Raw genomic sequence first — 24,585 nt, 5'->3', positions numbered from 1 at the left:
CTTTTACTAAAATATTCGCATAGCATGGAAGAACTACACAAAGAAACCTTTAGCACATTCAAGAAGTATTCACAAAATAAAGCATATACAATTTAAAATTTAGCTGCTCAAAAAAGATGTCATCATATAGACAGTAGGGCAAAGTACTCACATAAAAAACTTAGTTCTACTATTACAGTGAATTTGACATCAACCAATAAATGTGTTTATAATCGTAACACAGTCCTTACTAACAATGTAATCAAGGATTTTTTTTTTTTGAGACGGAGTTTTTGAGACGGAGTTTTGCTCGTTACCCAGGCTAGAGTGCAATGGTGCGATCTCAGCTCACCGCAACCTCCACCTCCCGGGTTCAAGCGATTCTCCTGCCTCAGCCTCCCGAGTAGCACCACGCCCGGCTAATTTTTGTATTTTTAGTAGAGACAGGGTTTCTCCATGTTGGTCAGGCTGGTCTCGAACTCCTGACCTCAGGTGATCTGTCTGCCTTGGCCTCCCAAAGTGCTGGGATTACAGGCATGAGCCCCTGTGCCTGGCCAAGGATTTCTAATTGTATTCTGATAGTAAAAGTTGTTAAGTCATCAAGAATTTAACTAAGAAACTGTTCTAGAAATCCAAATTTGACATCTCAAGTCAGAGAAAAGGAAATGTATACACACAAAAGAAGGGTTACTTATGGGAACATAAATAATTAAAAGTTAGCTACTTTCCCAGATGTGATAGGAGAAAAAGAATGAATTGACTATATGATCTTTTGGAAAGAAAAGCCTAAGTTTACCTTCGGATATACACAGGGTAATTCAAACAAAAAGTGGAGCCTGACTTCCTTATCACACAGAACTGTCTTGTTCCCCTCTTAGAACACTTACTTTTATAAATCAATGGTTTGCCAGGCTCATTAATTTTTTAGTAGTATTTATGTACATATAAGTACATTTTCAAAATTCTGAAAACAGTATTAAGGAAAAACAGGAACTGTTTCACTTAGGTCTTACCTAGTATAGTGAATCAACTTCACAGTGCCATGAATATTAGTAAGATTATCAACATGAATACAAAAGCAAGACTACAAACTGATTATTTTCTTTTGGAGATGTTTTATGATCAATTCCAAACATACAGTACAGGGAAGGTGAAATGAGTAAGAAAAAAAAATCATATTTAAGTCCCCGTTAACACTAAGCCGTATTATTCAAAATGTGTTTCAAAATACTCAGCCAGATCACCAAATCTCAGTCACTACCTTAGTATAAATATTCACTAAGAAAATAGTCAAGCAACAGAAATCCATTGTGAGACACCATCTAGAGAGAACAGCTACACTGCTATATATAATTTATTAACTTAGTAGTTTAGTCTCTCAATATTTAGCAAGTTTAAAAATTATCATTACCATTGGTTTATAGTGCCATTAATATAAATCCATAATTTCAAAGTCATCATTCCTTTCACTGTGAACTAAGACTTTTTAAAAGATAGTTGTGGGTTGGGGAACAGTAATGACTGTAGCTGGTGGGCCGTGTTCAAAGCCAAAAAGACTGGCAAGCTTGGAAAGGCATACACTATATATACACACACTCTCAGTATGCTACTGTTCCCCTTATTTTTGCTGTACATTCTTGTCTCAAAAGATGGTATAAATTATTCCCTTAAATTTGAAAAAACAATTAAGATGAATACATTTTCATCTTCATTTCAAAATTATCCTTCTAAATAAAAAAGAAGTTCCTCATGTTTGTTAAATCTGTTCAAAAGTTGGATTTAAATACTTTCTTCACAACATGTACAATGTTTTCACCCTTACTGCCTCATTACAATCAGTTTGGCAATAAGACCTCCAGTGCTTTATCAAAAATGGCATTCAATAGATTATAAGATTGTTAAATCTGCATTTCAATCATTCTTACCACAATGAATTATAACAAAGTCCAAAAAAATGTATGACTATTCATCAACACCCTTGGAACCTATGAATTATTGCAAATAATCTCACACGTGCATGTAATCCAAACATAAACTTCGTGGGAGAGGGGGTGTAAAATAAATACTATGGTATTTCTTCAATTCTATTTAATGCTGCCTAGCTGGTTAAATCAAAGATTAATATTACTAACAGGAAGAGTCAAACTATTTTAAGGACTGTTTTCCAAGTAGAACAATTTTGCAAAACAAAGATAAGCAAGAGCCTATGCAAATACATTTTCTTGTAGTGTAATGTAATTGCTAATATGAGGTATAATCTGTAAGCAATTAACACAAATATAAATAGGTATAAGCCACCACTAACTCAGTCTGGTGAAAAGCTTCTCAGCTAAAGTAGTTTGAAGTTAAGGTTAAGGGAAATGAGAAGGGGTGGACAGGGCAGGTTTCCAGTGGGAAAATAATTTATGTGCCTTACCATTGTGATCATCCTGTATGTACCAGTCCGTTGTTGCAGAAAGGTAAATCCTTTCCAAGTATGTTATACTTTATGTAGCACAGTAAAATTATTTAAGTATTACTAATGCTTCATTTGCATTTGTATTTAGATATACACATAATTATATATGGATATCAAAAACTATAAACAGAATTTTAAAACACTTTTATCTCAATTGGGGAAAGTTAACAGGTAAGACAAAACTACCTACTACAGAATTTTTTAGGATATCTAAACTCAAGGTAAAACCAATGGAAAACATTTCTACCTCTTTAGTAAATGGCTTGTGTGAAACCTCAAGCTCTCCCTCATTTTTTTTACAGATGGGTTTGTCTGATGAGGATTGTGATCCAATGATTGTTTAGCAGCAATTTTACCAAACTGTAAATTCTTTTATTAACAGGCATTATAAACAGATAATACTAATCTTATTTAAAAACCATGAGTGCCACACTGGTGAATATACAGCTTATGAATAACTTAAAAAGTATTTCCCATTTTAAAAGGCAAACCCAGCATACAAAAACCTATACTAAACAAAGAAGCTATAATATGGATACATGATTGATGTGTCTAAAATGATATATACAGTACATAATGTTAATTATATGATCAGTACATTTTTCCATATGATTCCCTTCATGCTTCACTTTCCCCAGAAACTGAATTCTGTACTTCCTCTTCTAAAATTGGTACAATCAGGTTATCCTTGGACATCAAATTGTATTTCATCACAAACTTAGTAAACCGATGACACAAAAATGTTTCATTCTGTAGAGAGGAAGACAAAAATGTTATTTTAATTCACTATCCCAAACTAAAAGACTAGAAATAACATCAATATATATTACTATTATGCTGATAAGAATGCATCAAGATAATCAGTGAAATATACTTACTTCATATTCATCAAATATCTGCCGATGATGAAAATAAGCATGTGAAAATATTCTGTAAATCCTACGGCATACTGATCCTAGTTTCGCTACAGATGATTCCTTTATGCTAACCCTAGAAGTAGAAAAGAAACCATAGATTCTTATAACTGGATAGAATCTTAGGAACAATATAGTCCAATTTCTCGCTTACAAGTGTAGAAACTGACGCCTAGGGAAAATAAGCGACTACTCCAAGGTCACACTGCGAGTAAATGCCTGGAGCCCCCGCTCCTCAGTTCTAGGCCAGTGTTCTTTCTACCTAATCACAGGGCCTAACTTAAATTCAGCATTATAGTTTTGAAACTCTGTAAAAGTTTAATGCAGTTAGAATAAATCCCTGACATTTCAAAATTTACTAAAACATCTATTTCCAACATTAATACATTGTCCACTAGAGGCGATTGAAAACTCCTGAAAGGAATTATTGTTTTATTTTACAGAACTAGGTTATTCTTTCCTTTTCTCTTTTTTTTTTTTTTTTTAGAAATTAAGGCCAGGTGTGGTGGCTCACGCCTGTAATCCCAGCACTTTCAGAGGCCAAGGCAGGTGGATCATCTGAGGTCAGGAGTTCGAAACCAGCCTGGCCAACATGGTGAAACCCCGTCTCTACTAGAAAATACAAAAATTAGCCAGGCGTGGTGGCAGGCACTTGTAATCCCAGCTACTTATGAGGCTGAGGCAGGAGAATCGCTTGAACCCAGGAGGCAGAGGTTGCAGTGAGCTGAGATTGCGCCACTGCACTCCAGCCTGGTTGAGCAAGACTCCATATATAAAAAGAAAAAAAGAGAGAGAGAAATTAAAACTGTTTTTTTAAAATTGAAATTGTCTGCATATTTCTGATATCCTTTTTTAAAATATGTATACACAGAATATTAAGGTCAAAAGTCAGTATTTTTCTTAACATATTTTATATGAGCTCTTCGAAGCTAATCATATTTGGGGGGGGGGATCTCCAAATCTATCCACCTGGTAACAAATACCTTAATAAAATAAAAGGCAGTCACAAACTTCACCGATAATATATTACATGCACAGACTTCTCAGATCTTAAAAATCAATGAGCAAGGATAAGGAATCCTTCAAAAACAAATAGGAAAGTCTGCTCTCTTTTTTTTTTTGAGACAGAGTTTCGCTCTTGTTGCCCAGGCCGGAGTGCAATGGCGCGATCTCGGCTCACCACAACCTCCGCCTCCTGGGTTCAAGCGATTCTCCTGCCTCAGCCTCCCAAGTGGCTGGGATTACAGGTACTCGTCACCACGCCCAGATCATTTTGTATTTTTAGTAGAGAAGGGGTTTTACATGTTGTTCAGGCTGGTCTCGAACTCCCGATCTCAGGTGATCCGCACGCCTTGGCCTCCCAAAGTGCTGGGATTACATGCGTGAGCCACTGCACCCAGCCAGAAAGTCTGCTCTTTAGGCATACTACATAAAGGGAGGTCGAGTCTAACTAACATAGAGATTCAAGTGAGCAAGTATATACATATCCCAACTCTAAAGCATGAGAGGGAGACCTCTGCAGAATGACATATATGAACAGGTACTAGCCTTAGACTGAACTGGCCTTGAGCTTTGACAGCCAAGTCCTGCTGTTTAACCACAGTTCTAATTTCAAAACTCGAATAAACAAGCCAAAATACAGCAGCTAAAAAAAAAATACAAAAATGCATTAACGAGCAACCTAATTTTACTTTTAAAATACTAATCTTTTCTTTTATTATTATTATACTTTAAGTTTTAGGGTACATGTGCACAACGTGCAGGTTTGTAACATATGTATACATGTGCCATGTTGGTGTGCTGCACCCATTAACTCATCATTTAGCATTAGGTATATCTCCTAATACTATCCCTCCCCGCTCCCCCCTAAAATACCAATCTTATAAATTAACTCTAAAATGTTTAACACTATGTTTAAAAGTTTCGATTACCTGCTGGGAAAATATTTATTGCTATTCAGAAGACATGCAGCACCATCAAGTGTGTGTCTAGTATAGTCTATAGCAGGACACTACAAAAGAAAGAATATAGAAATGCATCAACAAAGAGCTCTCTCTTAAGTTAGATATATTCATTATATGGGTATACTTTATTCCAAAGACATGAGCATGTTCTAAGAAAAAAGTTCCTTACAATTTCTGAATGCTTGTAAAATATAATGTTATATTAATAAGTAAGGTTTATTATCCCCTTGAACCATATCACAATTCTAGATGATACATAAACCAGTCTCCCATTTTTATTCCCAACATCGTACCTACAAGAAAACAACAATTACAGATAAGAAGAATCCTGATTTATCTCTGGTATCTCCAGGGATGCCTTCTTATATCCTAAACAATATTTCTTATTATGTCCCTAGCACTCTATTATCAATCTAGCAGCCCTCTAAAGAACTTTCTCCCAAATCACCTTTGAATTTTAACATGAAATATCAAAGTTTCCTTATATTTTAATAAATCTTACTTATTCTGTTCCATTTAGCAGAAACAATGAAAAAAAGAAACAATGAAACACTGTCTCATGGCAACTCAGTAAATTTATTAAAGGAAAAATAAAACAGCAAAGTAATTGTCCTCATCCAGTCCTCCTGAGGGCAGACAGGGAGCAACATCAAGAGGAAAGCAGTCTAGAAACAAACCAGGGAGTCAACCAGAAGGAAAAAACAACTAGAGGAAGGAGTAACAATGACTCTAGCTCAAAGACTCTACCCAGTAATTAGGTTATTTTTCAAGTTTGAGACTGAAGCTGTCACTTAGAAATACGGTTTAGTAACTACTAAATATGGCTTAGTGCCGTGGCACTAAAAAATTACCTAATAAAAAAGAAGTATTTTTCTAACAATATATCCACAGGAATTTCTGATTAGTGGAGTCATTGCCAAAAACAGTACAATGAGCAATATTTATTGAAAAAAACTACCTTTCTCCAGATATATGACCACAGATGAGTTGGTCAAAAGCAAATATCCCAAGTAACTGTATTTCTCATATTTGTCATTTGGGTATACCATGAGACAGTTTTACAACCTTTAAACCAGAATCATCAACAGAAATACAGCAGACCCTTGAACAACACAGGTTTGAACTGTGTAAATCCACTTATGCTCAGATTTTCCCAGCGATGGCAAGACCAACCCCATTTCTTTCTCTTTCTCCTCAGCCTACTCAACGACATGAACACAACAAGGAAGATCTTTATAATGATCCACTTAATGAATGGCAAATATATTTTCTCTTCCTTACGATTTTCTTTAAAAAAAAGAAAGAAAGAAGGTCTCACTATGTTGACCAGGCTGGTCTCGAACTCCTGGCCTCAAGCGATCCTCCCATCTCAGCCTCCCAAAGTGCTGGGTTTACAGGCATAAGCCATCACGCCCAGCCCCTTATGATTTTCTGAATAACATTTTCTCTAGCTTACTTCATTGCAATACACTATATAATACACAGAACATACAAAATGTGTGTTAATCGACTGTTATCGGTAAGGCTTCCAGTCAACAGTAGGCTATTAGTAATTAAGTTTTGGGGGAGTCAAAAGTTATACTCAGATTTTCAGCTGCACAGAGGGTTGGGATCCCAATCCCGGAGTTGTTCAAGGGTCAACTGTACAATGCAAGCCATATATTTAATTATAAATTTTCTAGGCCCAATGTGGTGGCTCACGCCTGTAATTCCAGCACTTTGGGAGGCCAAAGTGGGAAGATCACTTGAGTCCAGGAGTTCAAGACCAGCCTAGGCAACACAGGGAAATGCCCCTATCTCTACAAAAAATTTGAAAAATTAGCCAGACATGGTGGCACTATGATTGTAGTCCCAGCTACCAAGAAGGCTGAGGCAGGAGGATTGCTTGAGCACGGGAGGTCAAGGGAGGTAAGCTGAGATCAGGCCACTGCATTCCAGCCTGGATAACAGGGTAAGATTTCGTCTCAAAAAATTAATTAATTAACTTTCTAAGAGATACATTAAAAAGGTAACGTGAGGCCGGGCGCAGTGGCTCACGCCTATAATTCCAGCATTTTGGGAGGCCGAGGCAGATGGATCACAAGGTCAGGAGATCAAGACCATCCTGGCTAACACGATGAAACCCCATCTCTACTAAAAATACAAAAAATTAGCCGGGTGCAGTGGCAGGCACCTGTAGTCCCAGCTACTCAGGAGGCTGAGGCAGGAGAACGGCAAGAACCCGGGAGGCGGAGCTTGCAGTGAGCCAAGATTGCGCCACTGCACTCCAGCCTGGGCAAGAGTGTGAGACTCCATCTCAAAAATAAAAATTAAAAAATAAAAAGGTAACGTGAAAGAGGTGAAATTAATTTTAATATTGTAGTTTGACCCACTATATCCAAAATAATACCATTTTAGCAGGTAATTGATATAAAATTAACGGGCTACTTTTTTACTTTTAAGATATAATTGATACAACTAAAATTTACTCTTAAAAATTCAGTAGTTTCTAGTATATTCACAAAATTCTGCAACCATTACCACTAAATTTCAGAACATTTCAGCATCCCAAAAAGAAACCTTGAACCAATTAGCAGTCACTTCCCATTCTCTCCTTCCCCCAGCCCTAAGCAACAACTAACCTAATTTCTGTTTCACAGGATTTGCCTATTCTGGATATTTCACTAAAATGAAATAATATAATAAGTGGCATTTTGTGTCTGGCTTCTATTATGTTTTCAAGGCTTATCCATGGTGTAGTATGAATCAGTACTTCATTCCTTTTTTTAAAATTCAAAACTTTTTAGCCTTTAATGTTTTTAACATATACAAAATGCTGTACTGTATGTTTCTCCCTTTAAGACTTCATTCCTTTTCATGGCTGAATATTATTCCATTGTACACATACAGTCAGCACTTTGCATCTGCAGATTCAACCAATTGCAGATCAAAACTACACTTTAAAACCCCATAACAATAAAAAATAATACAAATTAAGAAATACAGTATAACAACTATTTACATAGCATTTATATTGTATTCAGTATTATATGTAATCCAGAGATGATTTAAAGTATATAGGAGGATGTGCATAGGTCATATGCAAATACTACGCCATTTCATATAAGAGACTTTGGTATCTGTGGTTTTGGTATTCATGGGGGTCCTGGGACCAATCCTCTGAGGCTACTGAGAGATGGCTGCAACACATTTTGCTTATCCATTCATCAGTTGATGGATATTTGGTTGTTTCCATTTTTTGGCTATCATAAATAATGTGACTGTGAATATTCATGTACAAGTCTTTGTGCAGATAAATGTTTTCATTTTGGGGGAACTACATATCAAGGAGTGGAATTCCTGGGTCATATGCAACTCTATGCTTACCATTTTAAGGAACTTCCAAACTGTTTTTCGAAATAGCTGAAGCATTTTACAATCCCATCATCAATGTTTAGGGGTTCCACTTCACATCCCCACCAGCACTTGTTATTGTCTATCTTTTCTATTTTAGCCATTATAGTGGGTGTGAAAGTATATGCCATTTGGGGTTTTGGTGCTTTTTTCTTAACATTTTAAAAAATTGTAATAAAATATATACAACACAAACTTTTCCATTTTGACCCTTTTTTTTTGAGACGGAGTCTCACTCTGTTGCCCAGGCTGGAGTGCAGTGATGTGATCTCCACTCAGTGCAAGCTCCGTCTGCAGGGTTCACACCATTCTCCTGCCTCAGCCTCCCAAGTAGCTGAGACTACAGGCACATGCCACAGCGCCTGGGTAATTTTTTGTATTTTTAGTAGAGACGGAGTTTCACCGTGTTAGCCAGGATGGTCTTGATCTCCTGACCTCGTGATCCGCCCGCCTTGGCCTCCCCAAGTGCTGGAATTACAGGCGTGAGCCACCGCACCCAGACAGCTATTTTGACCATTTTTAAATGTACAATTTAGTGGCATTAATTTACAATATTGTGCAACCATCTTCACTGTTTCCAACTCTCAAACAGAAACTATTATGGCCAGGCATGGTGGCTCATGCCTATAATCCCAGCACACTGGGAGGCCAAGGCAGGTGGATCACTTGAGGCCAGGAGTTTGAGACCAAACTGGTCAACATGGTGAAACTCCGTCTCTACTAAAAATACAAAAATTAGCCGGGCATGGTGGTGCACGCCTGTTGTCCCAGCTACTCAGAAGGCTGAGGCAGTGAACTGCTTGAAACTGGGAGGTGGGGGCTACAGTGAGGCAAGATTGCGCCACTGCACTCCAGCCTGGGCAACAGAGTGAAACTCCAGCCTGGGCGACAGAGCGAAACTCTTGTCTCTTAAAAAAAAAAAAAGAAAGAAACTCGGCTGGGCGCAGTGGCTTACATCTATAATCCCAGCACTTTAGGAGGCTGAGGTGGGCGGATCACATGAGGTCAGGAGTTCGAGGCCAGCCTGGCCAATAGGGTGAAACCATGTCACTACTAAAAATACAAAAATTAGTCAGGCGAGGTGGCACATGCCTGTAAATCCCAGCCACTTGGGAAGCTGAGACAGGAGAATCGCCTGAACCTGGGAAGCGGAGGTTGCAGTGAGCCGAGATCGCACCACTGAACTCCAGCCTGGGCAACAGAGCAAGACTCTGTCTCAAAAAGAAAAGAAAAGAAAAAAGTCTATTACCCTTAAGCACTAACTTCCCATACCTCCCATCCTTTGGCAGCTTCTACCTACCTTCAAATGTCTATATGAATTTATTCACTCTAGATAAGTGGAATGCTACAGTATCTGTCCTTTTGCATCTGACTTGTTTCACTCCACATAATACATACTGGATTTTAAAGGTTCATCTGTGTTGTAGCATGTATCAGAACTTCATTCCCTTTCATGGTTTTATAATATTTCATTGTATGTCCATGCTACATTTTGTTTCTCCATTCTCACGGTGTTTTTTTTTTTCTAATCAAGCATGGTTGTGGAGGAGACAATGTTAATCAGCATAACAATAAAGCACAACCCTCACACCAACTGTCTGTGGTTTTGAGATCTGCCTTAATAACTAATGTTGAGCATCTTTTCATGTGCTTACTGGCCATTTCTGAATCTTTTTTTGAGACATGGTCTCTCTCTGTCACATAGGCTGGAGTGTAGTGGTGTGATCTTTGCTTACTTCAACCTTGAGTCCTTGGGCTCAGGTGATTCTCCCACCTCAGCCTCCCTAGTAGCTGGGACTACATGTGCACACCCATCACACTCAGCTAATTTTTTGTATTTTTAGTAGAGATGGGGTTTCACCATGTTGGCTAGGCTGGTCTCGAACTCCTGACCCCAGGTGACCCACCTGCCTCGGCCTCCGAAAGTGCTGGGATTACAGGCGTTACTGTCTTCGAAATCCAGTATTTATTTTGTGTTTACAGCATATTTCAATTTTGACTACCCACATTTCAAGTGCTACACAGCTACATGGGGCTCATGGGTTACCAAATCACTGTACCTTTAGACCTTTAACTGGTTTCTGAATTTTTAATTTGGATGACATTTTGCCTTGTTTTTAGCTGCCTTCCCTTCACCTTCCCCCAGTTAATTCTCAGGTAACTATTCCTACTCTGTAACAGTTATTACAGCAAAAAATGGCAAAATATAGCAGGTTACAAAATACTATGTAATGGTGTTTACAAATTTTTATGTATTATATTTTTCCAAATATATAATCATAATGCTACTGCAAGTGATCACAATCAGCACGTGACTGTGAGGGCTTGTAGACAGTGAGTTATAATGTTTGTCACCTAGAAGCACTATTTGTATAATTTACTCTATATGCTGAATGCCTCTCTTTAATTCTCAAGGATACTGAATAAATGATTATTGGTGCTAAGTATTCTGCTTCTCCCACTTCAGAATCTTCCTAGTGATTTTAATCCATGAGAGCAATTTTCTTAGCTTAGTTTGTCAGTTCCTATAGTTTCCTGACTAAGCAGTTATTCAAAAACAGTTCAGAAAGTGTCCTTTCAAATTGTTCTTTTGTTTGTATTTTTACAGTAACTCCACTCAATGTAACTACCACTTGGAAATCCTACTATCACCCTCCCTTGACACATGGCCAGTTCAACAGATCTGGGCTTCAGCAAGCAATGCTGCAATTCTAAGACTCAATTTACAGGTCTTAATGCTAATGACTATCCTGTCATTTAATATTAATCGAGAAAGAAGTGGATATGAGAATGACAGTATATTTAAGAGTCATAACACATCACAAACTGGATATCACTTCCACTCTAAAGAAAGAATAATACATCATTACTATTTGCCAAAACAAAACTAGCCTTGATTCAGCCTTCTTGATTCAGTTTCCTAATTGCAATAATCACATCATTCACTACGTTAAGTAGCCAACTTCAGTGAATTATCAATGAAACCACTACGTGGATTTTCCCAGATGTAGACAGATACAATCTTAATACTGCTTCAATTAATTAACACAAAAATGTAACATCCTGAATGAAACCAGTCTTCCAAATAAGTACTACTCTCTTAGGTATCAAATACTCCTTATTTTGGAGCATTTGTCCTTTTTGAAACAAAAAACATCAGATATTGATTTTGCAACTAGGGCCTCACTTGTCTTCAAGCCTTAGAAGTCTATCAATATAATGACCACTTCAAGGTCTATGATTCTACAGAATTGGCCTAACCCAATATCCCCAGTGAGTCAGTGTCAAGTAAAAAGTAATTATAACAGATTAAATGGGAATACAGATTAAGGGAAAAGCAATGCATAAACAACCCAGAGGTAAAGACCATTTTGGAGACAACTAAGGAAAAGTATACTGGGTATCAGATGATATGAAGAAATTTTTTAAATAAGAAAAAGTAAAAAATTAATAAATAAGTAAGAAAAAGTACAGTAGGCCAGGCACAGTGGTTCACACCTGTAATCCCAGCACTTTGGGAGACTGAGGTGGGCAGATTACTTGAGGTCAGGAGTTTGAGACCAGACTTGCCAATATAGCAAAACCCCATCTCTACTAAAAATATAAAAATTAGCCCAGCATGATAGCGCATGCCTGTAATCTCAGCCACTCGGGAGGTTGATGCATGAGAATCTCCTGAATCCGGAGACAGAGGTTGCAGTGAACCGAGATCATACCACTGCACTCCAGCCTGGACAACGGAGTAAGAATCCATCTCAAAAAAAAAAAGAGCAAAACGAAAAACTGCTACTGCCTATAGTCTTACCTTGACAAAAACTAAATTAGGAGAAAAACAACATGAATATTTAAAAGCTCAAAAGTAACATTTCTACTTAAACTAGGCATCAGAGTAATCAATAGTTCTTCCTATCAAAAGAAATAATCTGAACAAAAACCTAAATAGGCGTATCTCAATCATTACACAGTAGATATCAGCACAATGTGACAGATGTTAATCCGTAATAGCCAGTGGATCATGAAGTGAGTTCTAGCCCATGTAATTGCCCAATTATGAAAAATGATGCTTATCGTAAGAAATCCTAAAATAGCACTGCAGTAACAACTTCACAACAAGCAACTCAAAATGAAATAGCAAAATGAACAGTGAACTAAAAACCCTAAAAACTTGTCTAACATTGTCTTGAGAGAGATTTAGGCTATAATAATTTTATTAGTTACTCTATTTCATAAATCCTCACCTCTTTTGGAGTTTTATGAGCTGCACAAAGAAAAATCCATTGTTCAGTTGCTGTCATTTGAGTGCAAGTATCTGGATGGCATTCACTCTGTTAAAAATAATTATACTTCTTAATATGTAAAATAATAATGAAAAAGCTTATCATTTAGGTTACTATATTTCCATAATAAATTCTAGAAGAAAGTTAGAAATTTGCATACGTTTTTGTAAGCACATTAAGTTATAAAAACAGAGAAAAAAAATCAGAACTTTCAATTATAACTTTGACTTAAAGAAAATATTACCTGAAGTTTGACAGCAAGTCCATTTAGCTCAAGGCAGAACTGCCTGAAAATGCAAATACATAAATAAAAAGTCATATCTATTCTTCACAGCAATTTTTAGAGTATTAGCTGCAAAAAGAGAATCCCATCAGTATCATCCCTCCTCCCTCATTACCATTCTCAAAACCACCTAAACTGACAATGACACATTTCTTCTAAAGGCTTACAGATTAAAAATAGAAAACCAATAACCCTCATAACATTCAATACCAGAGTTAAGTGAGCTGATCATTCTCTTATATACTAGAAATTAGTACAATTTTTCAGGGAAGTAATTTGGAAATATTTACCAAGACTTTTAGGAAGTGTATACTTTTCAACTAAGTCATTCTTCTAAGAATCTATTGTAATGAAATAATCAGATCTGCATGCAGATAAATGTATAAAGATGTTCACAGGAGCTATATATGCATATAAGAAAATTTCGTAGAAAAATCCAGCAACTGGAGGGTAATAAAATGTTGGTACATAGAAACATACAAAGAAATTACAGCAGGGCGCAGTGGCTCAGGCCTGTAATCCCAACACTTTGGGAGGCCGAGGCAGGCGAATCATTTGAGGTCAGGAGTTCAAGACCATCCTGGCCAAAATGGTGAAACTCCATCACCACAAAAATACAAAAATTAGCCGGGCATAATAGCGGGTGCCTGTAATCTCAGCTATTCAGGAGGCTGAGGAGGGAGAATTGCTTGAACCTGGGAGTCGGAGGTTGCAGTGAGCCAAGATCACACTACTGCACTCCAGCCTGGGAAACAGAGTAAGGCTCCATCTCAAAAAAAAAAAAAAAAAAAAAAATTACATTACAATTGCACTGAGGCCATCAGTTTTAGACAGCTATTTGATAAAAAGACAATCTTCTATGCCACAAAGGTAGTTTTACAGCTGTCAAAACACTGAACGTGTTCCCTCCAAAAGTCCTACCTATTAATATTTAGTTCAATGTATCAAGTTAGATAAATCAATACTATGTTTCCCCATCAGAAAAATGGAATCATTTTGGTTCCCAAAACAATGCAAAGCTAACACCTATATAATCAGAAGACAAAAAAAAAATCCCCCCAAAAAAGAAAAAACAGGATATATGTGAACAAATTTGGTAGAAAAACTTCATTTACTTACTTACTGCACATTGTAACAGAAGAAAACAAAAAGGCAAGGGTCAAATTTTCAGTTGTTTGTAACTGCATTTCCTTTCCAGATGCCTAATAATGCTGTCCTTAGATTACAAAAATAACATTATTTCTAAATCACCGTATCACCCTCTACTGTCCCCTATCAAGTAGGCTGCATGTTATGTGTTTTTTAGTTGTTTTCCACTAAGTGGTAATAAAGACTGGTTGTGGTAAGTTTCTTACCCAACCCTTTTACAGCCAAAACCAAAATTAAGTTGATTCAGCAGTGCTGTGGGTATAATCTGTGGCAAATAATGCAAAACTCACAACTTCAAGTTAATTTAATACAGGGCTAACATGTACACAGTTGTGTAGCTGAAGAGACCAACCAGAGCTGCAATCCAGCCTACATTCCAGTCACCACGCATGTATCCTGACATAAAGGAGTACTTTTTCCTAATCATTAAGACTCAATATGAGCTAGTGGGAGATTTGACTGAAGTCATGACCCAATCCAAATTAACATCATTATATAATCAACTGCATTAACTAAAAATGGCAAGTATACAGCCTCAAATCAATAAAGGATGTATGCAAAAAAAAAAAAAAAAAACCTCTTCCTGGTCAACTAATAAAATGTACACAATACAATAAAGAGATAAAAGAATATATATGATAGTTAATATACAACCCAGACCAAAAAGTGGCTAGTAGAAAAAAATAACAAAAGTAAAAATAGCACCAGAACAAATGAAATACTTGTGAGAAATATTTCATGTAAAGTTTTATGTAATGTTTTATATAATCTTTCATAGAATAAGTTAAATAGGTAGATAAATGTTTTCTTAGATCTGAAAAAAAAAAAAAAACCCTTGTAACACTAAAATCAGCCCCTATTTGTTAGGAATTATGCTTATAATGGAAAAAACGGCCAAGTGTGGTGGCACACGCCAGTAATCCCAGCACTTTGGGAGGCCAAGGCGGGCAGATCGTGAGGTCAGGAGATTAAGACCATCCTGACCAACATGGTGAAACCCCACTCTACTAAAAACACAAAAATTAGCTGGGCATGGTGGTGTGCGCCTGTAGTCCCAGCTACTTGGGAGGCTGAGGCAGGAGAATCGCTTGAACCCGTGTGGCGGAGGTTGCAATGAGCCGAGATCACACCACTGCACTCCAGCCTGGTGACAAAGCAAGACTCGAGACTCTTGTCTCAAGAAAAAAAAACATAAGAAAGCAGTTATTTTCAAGGCTGATAAAAATAAAGCAAAGGATGTACTACACTAAAGTGCTCTCTGTCTTGGGTTGTAAAAATGTGAAAATATCTACAGACTCATACTCTGAATTATTGTGCATTCATATATATTAAAAAGTTAGAAAATAGTCAAGTAATTTGTCTAAAAACCAGCAAAGGATACAAAGAAGTCTTAGCATCCTGAAATTGCTGAACTGTTATGACACGACATAATGTCTTAGCCATTTCTAAAGAAGCATGCAGCATCAAAAAGTAAATATTTTTTAAAAGTGCCTTGTCTACAAGTTGAGGCACACAACATAGGAAACATGGTCTAATTTATTCAGGAAAAGTCAGATTTCTACTCTATTTATCTAAAAATCCACTTACAAATAATAAGCCCCAATGAACACATACTGCATTCTCTATATTTATTAATAATCTGTCAACTCATCCCAGCTCCCATTTGCACTGGAAAATTTATAATTTTAAGAAACACCTAGTAACTTCAGAATATATCTACTTTTAATGTTATCTCCACCTATCCACTAGTTATCAATTTTTTCATTCAAAGGGCATTATAAAAAGCACCAAAACTCCTTACTTCAGGATTACAATTAATCTCTATTTACCAAAGAGAAGACTGGAAGTTTGCAATAATTTACAGGTAACTTATCAGATACCAAGCCTAGACTAGGAACTAGAAGTAATCCTCTACAAAAACATAAAGTGGCCAAGTGCAGTGGCTCATGCCTGTATAATCCCAGCGCTTTGGCAGGCTGAGATGGGCTGCTCAAGGATCACTTGAGCCCAGGATTTCAGGACCAGCTTGGGCAACACAGTGAGACCCCATCTCTACAGAAACAAAGGAAAAAAAAAAAGACAAGTCAGGCACGGTGGCTCACACCTGTAATCCCAGCACTTTGGGAGGCTGAGGCGGGCAGATCATGAGGTCAGGAGTTCGAGACCAGCCTGGCCAACATAGTGAAACCCCATCTCTACTAAAAATACAAAAATTAGCCGGGCATGGCCGCGCCTGTAGTCCCAGCTACTCGGGAGGCTGAGGCAGAAGAATCACTTGAACTCGGGAGGCAGAGGTTGTGGTGAGCCGGGATCACACCACTGCACTCCAGCCTAGGCAACAGAGCAAGACTCTGTCTCAAAAAAAAAAAAAAAAAAAAAGACAAAAGATGACACAGTTATGCAAAAATGGGGAAACGGAAATACTATATTAGTGGTTAAGAGATACAATTAAGGAAAATCATGAAATAAGAATAAAACCCAGGCTGGCATGGTGGTAATCCCAGCACTGTGGGAGGCCAAGGTGGGTGGATTGCTTAAGCCCCGGAGTTTGAGACCAGCCTAGGCAACATGGTGAAACCTTGTCTCTACAAAAAATACAAAAAACTAGCCAGGCTTAGTGGCATGCACTAGTAGTCCCAGCTACTCAGGAGGCTGAGATGGGAGGATTGCTTCAGCAAGGGAGACAGAGGCTGCAATGCGCCAAGATTGCACCACTGCACTCCAGCCTAGGCAACAGATCAAGACCCTGTTTCAAAAAAAAAGGCGAGGATAATAAGGCCCAAATGAATAAATGTAGAAAGGGTGGCTCAATACTTTGGGAGGACAAGGTAGGAAAATTGCTTGAATCCAGGAGTTTGAGACTAGCCTGGGCAACACAATCAGATCCTGTCTCTACAAAAAATTAAAAAATTAGTGAGGCATGCTGGCACACACCTGTAGTCCCAGCTACTCTGGAAGCTGAAGTGGGAGGATCACTTGATCCTAGGAGGTAGAGGCACAGTAAGCAGTGATTGCACCACTGCACTCCAACATGGGCAAGAGAGTGACACCCCATCTCAAAAAAAAAAAAAAGAAAAGAAAAGAAAAGAAAAGTAGAGAGGTGCAGAGGCAGGTCCAAATTATCAACTCTGAAATAAACCACCTTTCAAAATGAGTGACTCTGCAGCATAATATGACCTGGAAACAACCAGTGAAGAAAGCTGAGAACCTTGTGACACTGAAAATGCCAAAGCTTTAAAATTTGGCTTCTTAGTCTGCAGTTACATAGGAAATTTTACAATTCATAATTATCATTAATATGAAAGCTAGTTTTGTGAGAGGTACTATTAGTATTTTGATGTAAGGACCTACCTTAAATGTTCATACTTCCACACACCTTCATCTTGGCCTTCAGGTGGTTCAAGAATTTTGTCAATATTGGAGCAATCTGCTCTTATGTTCTGTTGAATATACTAAAAACAAAGAAGTTCTTATGGTTAATTAAATTATATCACCTGGTAAATCTTATGTTAAGTACATATAATTTGTTAATACATAACTGCTCTTGCGGTTCAACTTGGGTTATACACTAAATAGGAAACCAAGTATAGAATCATAATCAGTAACTCAGAAAAAAAGTAGGTTACCCTTACTTATTTATCCTTCAATTCAACTTCATTTGGATAGAATCTACTACATAAATGCAGATATTGTATTTGTCAGGACTGGAACTTGGATCAAAATTGCAAACCATAATTTCTTTCTTTTTTTTTTTTTTTTTTTTTTGAAACAGGGTCTCACTGTATCACCCAGGCTGGAGTACAGTGGCACAATCTCAGATCACTGCAATATCCACCTCCTGGGCTCAAGCAATCCTCCCACCTCAGCCTCCTGAGGAGCTGGGACTACAGGCACACGCCATCACGCCGGGCTAACTTTTCCATATTTTGTAGATACAGGATTTCACCATAGGCAATGTAAATATAACTATGGTACATATTGTGATTTGGTTTATATGAAGTGTCTAGAGTAAGAAAATCTATTGAGACAGGAAATAGATTTGTACTGGTGTAGGGCTTGAGGGCAGAGAGGAAGGCAGAAGAGACTGAAGATGGCTGCTAATGAGGATGAGGTTTCCTTTCAGGAAGGATAAATATGTTCTAAAAGGCTGGGCGTCAGGGCTCATGCCTGTAATCCCAGCATTTTGGGAGGCCAAGGTGGGCAGATCACAAGGTCAGGAAATCGAGACCATCCTGGCTAATATAGTGAAACCCAATCTCTACTAAAAATACAAAAAATTAGCCAGGCGTGGTGGCACACACCTGTAGTCCCAGCTACTCTGGAGGCTGAGGCAAGAGAATCGCTTGGACCCGGGAGGCGGAGGTTGCAGTGAACCAAGATCGTGCCACTGCACTCCAGCCTGGGCAATACAGCGAGACTCCATCTCAAAAACAAAACAACAACAAAAAAGTTTTAAAATTAGACTGTAGTGATGGCTGTGAAACCCTGTGAATATAACCATTCTAACTGTATAGGGATTTGTATGGTATGTTCATTAGATCCAATAAAAGTTGTTTTAAATGACTAACAGAAAAAAACTAAGTTTAAAAAAAAAGGCAAGGGAGGGTCACTTTCAATTTTTAAAATGTAATAACATAAAAATTTAAATTTCAGATCTCTGTAATGCTTTATGCAATCTTTTTGATATTCTGAAGTCTAAATAGGTTAGAACAGATTAAAAGGGTGGTTACAAAAACTTACTAACTATAAGGCCTTCTTGAGCCAATTTTGCCTACTTCAGACAATCTTTCTTGAATATCACTTGCTTACTCAAAAACTTTTTTTTCCAAACAAAAGGTCTCACATATTTAGTACTGAACCAGCCTACTGCAGAGCATAGAAACCAAAAGAAAAACCATTGTTCCAATACAGCATGTCCAACTGTCCAGATGATGGTGACATTTTCAGCTTGATATGGTGACATGATAGTGACCTTGATGCAATATTAAGTATGTGTGCCATCTCATGCAAAATTCCTTCTAGACCCAGCTTGGTTCTTTTCCAATGTCTCCTCTTAGAGTTGTACCTGATTTTATTACTCAGTTTTCATCTGAATCCACTGGGGAATGGGATGATTTTGCTTTTGTTTCTTGGCCAGGAATCACTTGATTCTAAAAGTCTTAAAGTCTTGTGGGAAGGCATGGCAAAGAACAGAGTCACGCGCACACACCATGATGACAGGGAAAGGGATCAAATACTTTTTTTTTTTTTTTTTGAGGAGTTTTGCTCCTGTCACCCAGGCTGGAGTGCAATGGCTCAGTCTTGGCTCACTGCAACCTCCGCCTGCCGGGTTCAAGCGATTCTCCTGCCTCAGCCTCCTGAGTAGCTGGGAATACAAGCACCTGCCACCACGCCCAGCTAATTTTTGCATTTTTTGTAGAGACGGGGTTTCACCATGTTAGTAAGGCTGGTCTCAAACTCCTGACCTCAGCTGATCCACCCGCCTCGGCCTCCCGAAGTGCTGGGATTACAGGCATGAGCCACCGTACCCGGCCTCAAACACTTTTTAATGACTCTTTAATTACTATTGAAACCACTCTCCCTGATTTTTTTTATCTCATCCTAATGTTTCAAAGTTTTGATTCTCTCTCTCCTTGAGGAGATACAGCTAAATTGTATACCTTCTCCAAAGGCCACCTCAAATTCCACATCACAATTCTGTCCAAATCTCTCGTTCCCCCAATACACTCAAGCACTCCCTGACTATTCGAATCCTCACAGAACTCCATCCGATTTCCCGCCACATTTATAATTTGTATATATTAGCAATCTGTCTATTCATTTTTGTCTTTCCTGTTCCCACTACACCTTCTATGGATAGAACTTTTTTTTTGTTTTTGAGATAGAGTCTCACTCTGTCGCCCAGGCTGGAGTGTAGTGGCGCAATCTCAGCTCACTACAACCTCTGCCTTCCGGGTTCAAGTGATCCTGTTGTCTCAGACTTCCAAGTAGCCGGGATTATAGACATGCGCCACCATGCCCAGCTAATTTTTGTATTTTTAGTAGAGATGGTGTTTCACCATGTTGGTCAGGCTGGTCTTGAAGTCCTGACCTGAAGTGATCCACCTGCCTCAGCTTCCCGAAGTGCTGGGATTACAGCGTGAGCCACCGCACCCAGTCTTCTATGGCTAGAACTCTTAGTAGCATTTATTTCACACTTAATAGCACAACTTACTAGCACTTACTTTCATGTGTCTCCTTCACATAGTGAGTCCCTGAACACAGAGACTTTTATTTATTTATTTATTTTTTGAGATAGAGTTTCGTTCTGTCACCCAGGCTAGAGTGCAGTGGCGCTATCTCAGCTCACTGCAACCTCTGCCTCCTGGGTTCAAGCAATTCTCCTGCTTCAGCCTCCCAAGTAGCTGGGATTACAGGCGTGCGCCCACAACACCTGGCTAATTCAAGACTGCCTAGGCTAATTCAAGACCACCTAGGCTAATTCAAGACCCCTTAAGCTAGTTTTGAACTCCTGGGCTCAAGCAATTCTCCCACCTCAGCCTCCCAAAGTACTGGAATTATAGGCATGAACCACTGGGCCCACCCCAATTTTAATTATTTAACCATATATTTAGAAACTGACTTTACTTATATAATTACTAAATTTTGTTATTAAGTGGAGTTACAAGCTGTCAATCTTGAAGAAATCTAGAATCCTTTTATTGATACCAATTTATATAAAGCAAAAAAGAAATCCTTAACTTAGAAATAAAACAAAAATGCCATTTTGGCCAGTCACAATGGCTCACTCCTGTAATCCCAGCACTTTGGGAGGCAGAGGCGGGCAGATCACCTGAGGTCAAGAGTTCAAGACCAGCCTGGCCAACATGGCGACACACCATCTCTACTAAAAATACAAAAACTGGCCGGGCATGGTAGCACACGCCTGTAATCTCAGCTACTGGGAGACTGAGGCGGGAGAATCACTTGAACCTGGGAGGTGGAGGTTGCTCTGAGCAGCAATCACACGCTACTGCACTCCAACCTGGGAGTGAGACTCTATCTCAAAAAAAAAGTCATTTTGTTTTCTATAATGAGTCCTCCACACTTTTATGCAATAGAAGCAACTATCATTTTTTAAAAATCAGCTAAGAAGGCTGGACGAGGTGGCTCCTGCCTATAATCCTAGCACTTTGGGAGACCGAGGCAGGTGGATCACGAGGTCAGGAGTTCGAGACCAGCCTGGCCAATAGGGTAAAATCCCATCTCTAATAAAAACACAAAAATTAGCCGGGCATGGTGGCACATGGAGGCTGAGGCAGGAGAATCGCTTGAACCCGGGAAGCAGAGGTTGCAGTGAGCCAAGATCATGCCACTGCACTCCAGCCTGGGCGACAGAGCAAGACTCCGTCTCAAAAAAAAGGTACTTGAAGAAATAATGCTGAAAAGTTTCCAAGTTTGTAAAAAGATATAAGCTTGCAAATTCAAGAAGCTGAGTAGGCTGAGAAAAAAAGAGGAATAGGGAGTTATCGTTTAATATGTATAGAATTTCAGTTGGGGAAGATGAAAAAGTTCTGGACACGGATGGTGGTGATGGTTGCGCAATGGGAATGTACTTCATGCCACAGAACTGTACACTTTAAAATAGCAAAAATGATAAATTTTATGTCTCATATATATTGTCACAATTTAAAAAAAGCTGAGTGAACATCAAACAAGATAAACCCAAAGAAATCTACATCCAGATACATCATAATCAAATGGCTAAAACCCAAAGATAAGTCCAGGTGTGGTAGCTCAGGTCTGTATCCCAGCACTTTGGAAGACCAAGGCAGGAGGATCACTCAAGCTCAGGAGTTAGAGACCTTGGGCAAAACAATAAGAGCCCATTTCTACAAAACATAAAAATTAGTCAGGCATGGTGGTGCATGCCTGTAGTCCCAGCTACTTGAGAGGCTGAGTTGGAAGGATTGCTTGAGCCTAAGAAGTCCACTGTACACCAGCCTGGAATGACAGAGTGAGACCCTGTCTCAAAAAAAACAAAGAAAAAAACACCACTGAAGCAGCCAGGAGAATTTGAATGACAGATTCTTTCTCATCAGAAACCATGGAAGCAAAATGGCAAAACATTTTTAAAGTGCAGAAAAACTTAGCAGGCTGAGGCAGGAGGACTGCTTGAGGCCAAGAGTTCAAGAACAGCCTAGGCAACATAGCGAGACCATGTTTCTACAAAAAAAAAAAAAAAAGTCAGCCAGGGGTGGTGTGCTCCTGTAGTCATAGCTATTCAGAAAGGTGGGGTGAGAGGATCTCTTAAGTCCAGGAGTTTAAGGCTGCAGTAAGCTATGATCGTACCACTGCACTCCAGCCTGGCAACAGAGTGAGACCCTGTCTCAAAAAAAATTAAAATAGAGTCCAGGCATGGTGGCTCACACCTGTAATCCTAGCACTTTGGGAGGCCGAGGAGGGTGGATCACAAGGTCAGGAGTTCAAGACCAGCCTGGCCAAGAAGGTGAAACCCCATCTCTACTAAAAATACAAAAATTAGCCGGACACGGTGGCAGGCGCCTGTTATCCCAGCTACTAGGGAGGCTGACGGAGGAGAATTGCTTGAACCCAGGGGGTGGGGGTTGCAGTGAGGCGAGATCGCGCCACTGCACTCCAGCCTGGGAGACAGAGTGAGACTCCATTTCAAAAATAAATGAATAAAAATGAAAATAAGGCCAGGAGGCCAGGTGGGGTGGCTCACGGCTGTAATCCCAGCAATTTGGGAGGCTGAGGCGGGCAGATCACGAGGTCAAGAGATCGAGACCATTCTGGCCAACATGGTGAAACCCCGTCTGTACTAAATATACAGAAATTAGCTGGGCGCGGTGGTGTGCGCCTGTAGTCCCAGCTACTCGGGAGGCTGAGGCAGGAGAATGGCTTGAATCTGGAGGCGGAGGTTGGAGTGAGACGAGATTGCACCACTGCACTCCAGCCTGGGCGACAGAGCAAAACTCCATCTCAAAATAAATAAATAAAAATAAGGCCGGGCACAGTGGCTCACACCTATAATCCCAGAACTTTGGGAGGCTGAGATGGATGGATCACTTGAGGTCAGGAGTTCAAGACCAGTCTGGTCAATATGGCAAAACCCAGTCTCTACTAAAAATAGAAAAATGAGGCGGCTGTGGCGGCATGCACCTGTAGTCCCAGCTACTGGGGAGGCTGAGGCAGGAGAATCGATTGAACCCAGGAGGTGGAGGTTGCAGTGAGCCAAGATCACGCCACCATACTCCAGTCTGGGTGACAGAGCGAGACTCTGTCTCAAAAAAATAAATAAATAAATAAAATAAAAATAAAAATGTGCTGAAAGAGTTGTCAAGCCAGAATTCTATATCCAACAAAAATATTATTTAGAAATGAAGATCAGCTGGGCGCGGTGGCTCATGTCTGTAATCCCAGTACTCTGTGAGGCTGAGGCAGGCAAGTCAAGAGTTCAAGACCAGCTTGGCCAACATGGTGAAACCCTGTCTGTACTAAAAACACAAAAATTAGCTGGGGGTGGTGGCGCATGCCTGTAATCCCAGCTACTCGAGAGGCTGAGGCAGGAGAACTGCTTGAACTCATGAGGCTGAGGCAGGAGAATTGCTTAAACTCAGTGAGCCAAGATCGCGCCACTGCACTCCAGTCTGAGTGACAGAGCGAGACTCTGTCTCAAAAAAAAAAAAAAAAAAAAAAAAGAATTACTAAAGGAGTTCTTCAGACAGAAAATAATACAAAGAAAATTGGGAGGCCAGGCGCGGTAGCTCACACCTGTAATCCCAGCACTTTGGGAAGCCGAGGCGGGCAGATCACGAGGTCAGGAGATCGAGACCATCCTGGCTAACACAGTGAAACCCCATTCTCTACTAAAAATACAAAAAAATTAGCCGGGCGTGATGACGGGCGCCTGTAGTCCCAGCTACTCGGGAGGCTGAGGCAGGAGAATGGCCTGAACCCAGGAGGTGGAGCTTGCAGTGAGCAGAGATTGTGCCACTGCACTCCAGCCTGGGAGACAGGGTGAGACTCCGTCTCAAAAAAAAAAAAAAAAAAAAAAAGAAAAAGAAAATTGGGAACATCAGGAGCAGGGGGCAGGAGATATTGTAAATATCTGGGTATAAATATAATAGACCATTCTTCTCATGACTTCTTTAAAATATGTTTGACA

The 24,585-nt window shown here is 39.2% G+C and overlaps 1 protein-coding gene across 4 annotated transcripts in view; it reads right to left on the bottom strand.

The window, feature by feature from the left end:
* Positions 1 to 1,077: 1,077 nt before the first annotated feature.
* HSPE1 (heat shock protein family E (Hsp10) member 1) overlaps positions 1,078 to 24,585 on the bottom strand; it is a 51,565-nt gene continuing 28,057 nt past the window's right edge. For all 4 annotated transcript variants that reach the window (XM_003825309.5, XM_003825308.5, XM_003825310.5 and 1 more), the window contains 6 exons: positions 17,769 to 17,869; positions 13,230 to 13,272; positions 12,947 to 13,033; positions 5,283 to 5,362; positions 3,316 to 3,427; positions 1,078 to 3,187 (listed from right to left, as the gene is read on the bottom strand). In XM_003825309.5, coding sequence (XP_003825357.1) covers positions 3,056 to 3,187; positions 3,316 to 3,427; positions 5,283 to 5,362; positions 12,947 to 13,033; positions 13,230 to 13,272; positions 17,769 to 17,869 — 555 coding nt within the window. In that variant the 3' untranslated portion in view covers positions 1,078 to 3,055. The remainder of the gene's footprint in view (positions 3,188 to 3,315; positions 3,428 to 5,282; positions 5,363 to 12,946; positions 13,034 to 13,229; positions 13,273 to 17,768; positions 17,870 to 24,585) is intronic.

This window comes from Pan paniscus, chromosome 13 (genome assembly GCF_029289425.2).
Source record: "Pan paniscus chromosome 13, NHGRI_mPanPan1-v2.0_pri, whole genome shotgun sequence".
NCBI lineage: Eukaryota > Metazoa > Chordata > Mammalia > Primates > Hominidae > Pan > Pan paniscus.
This window is presented reverse-complemented; position numbering and strand designations above follow the sequence as displayed.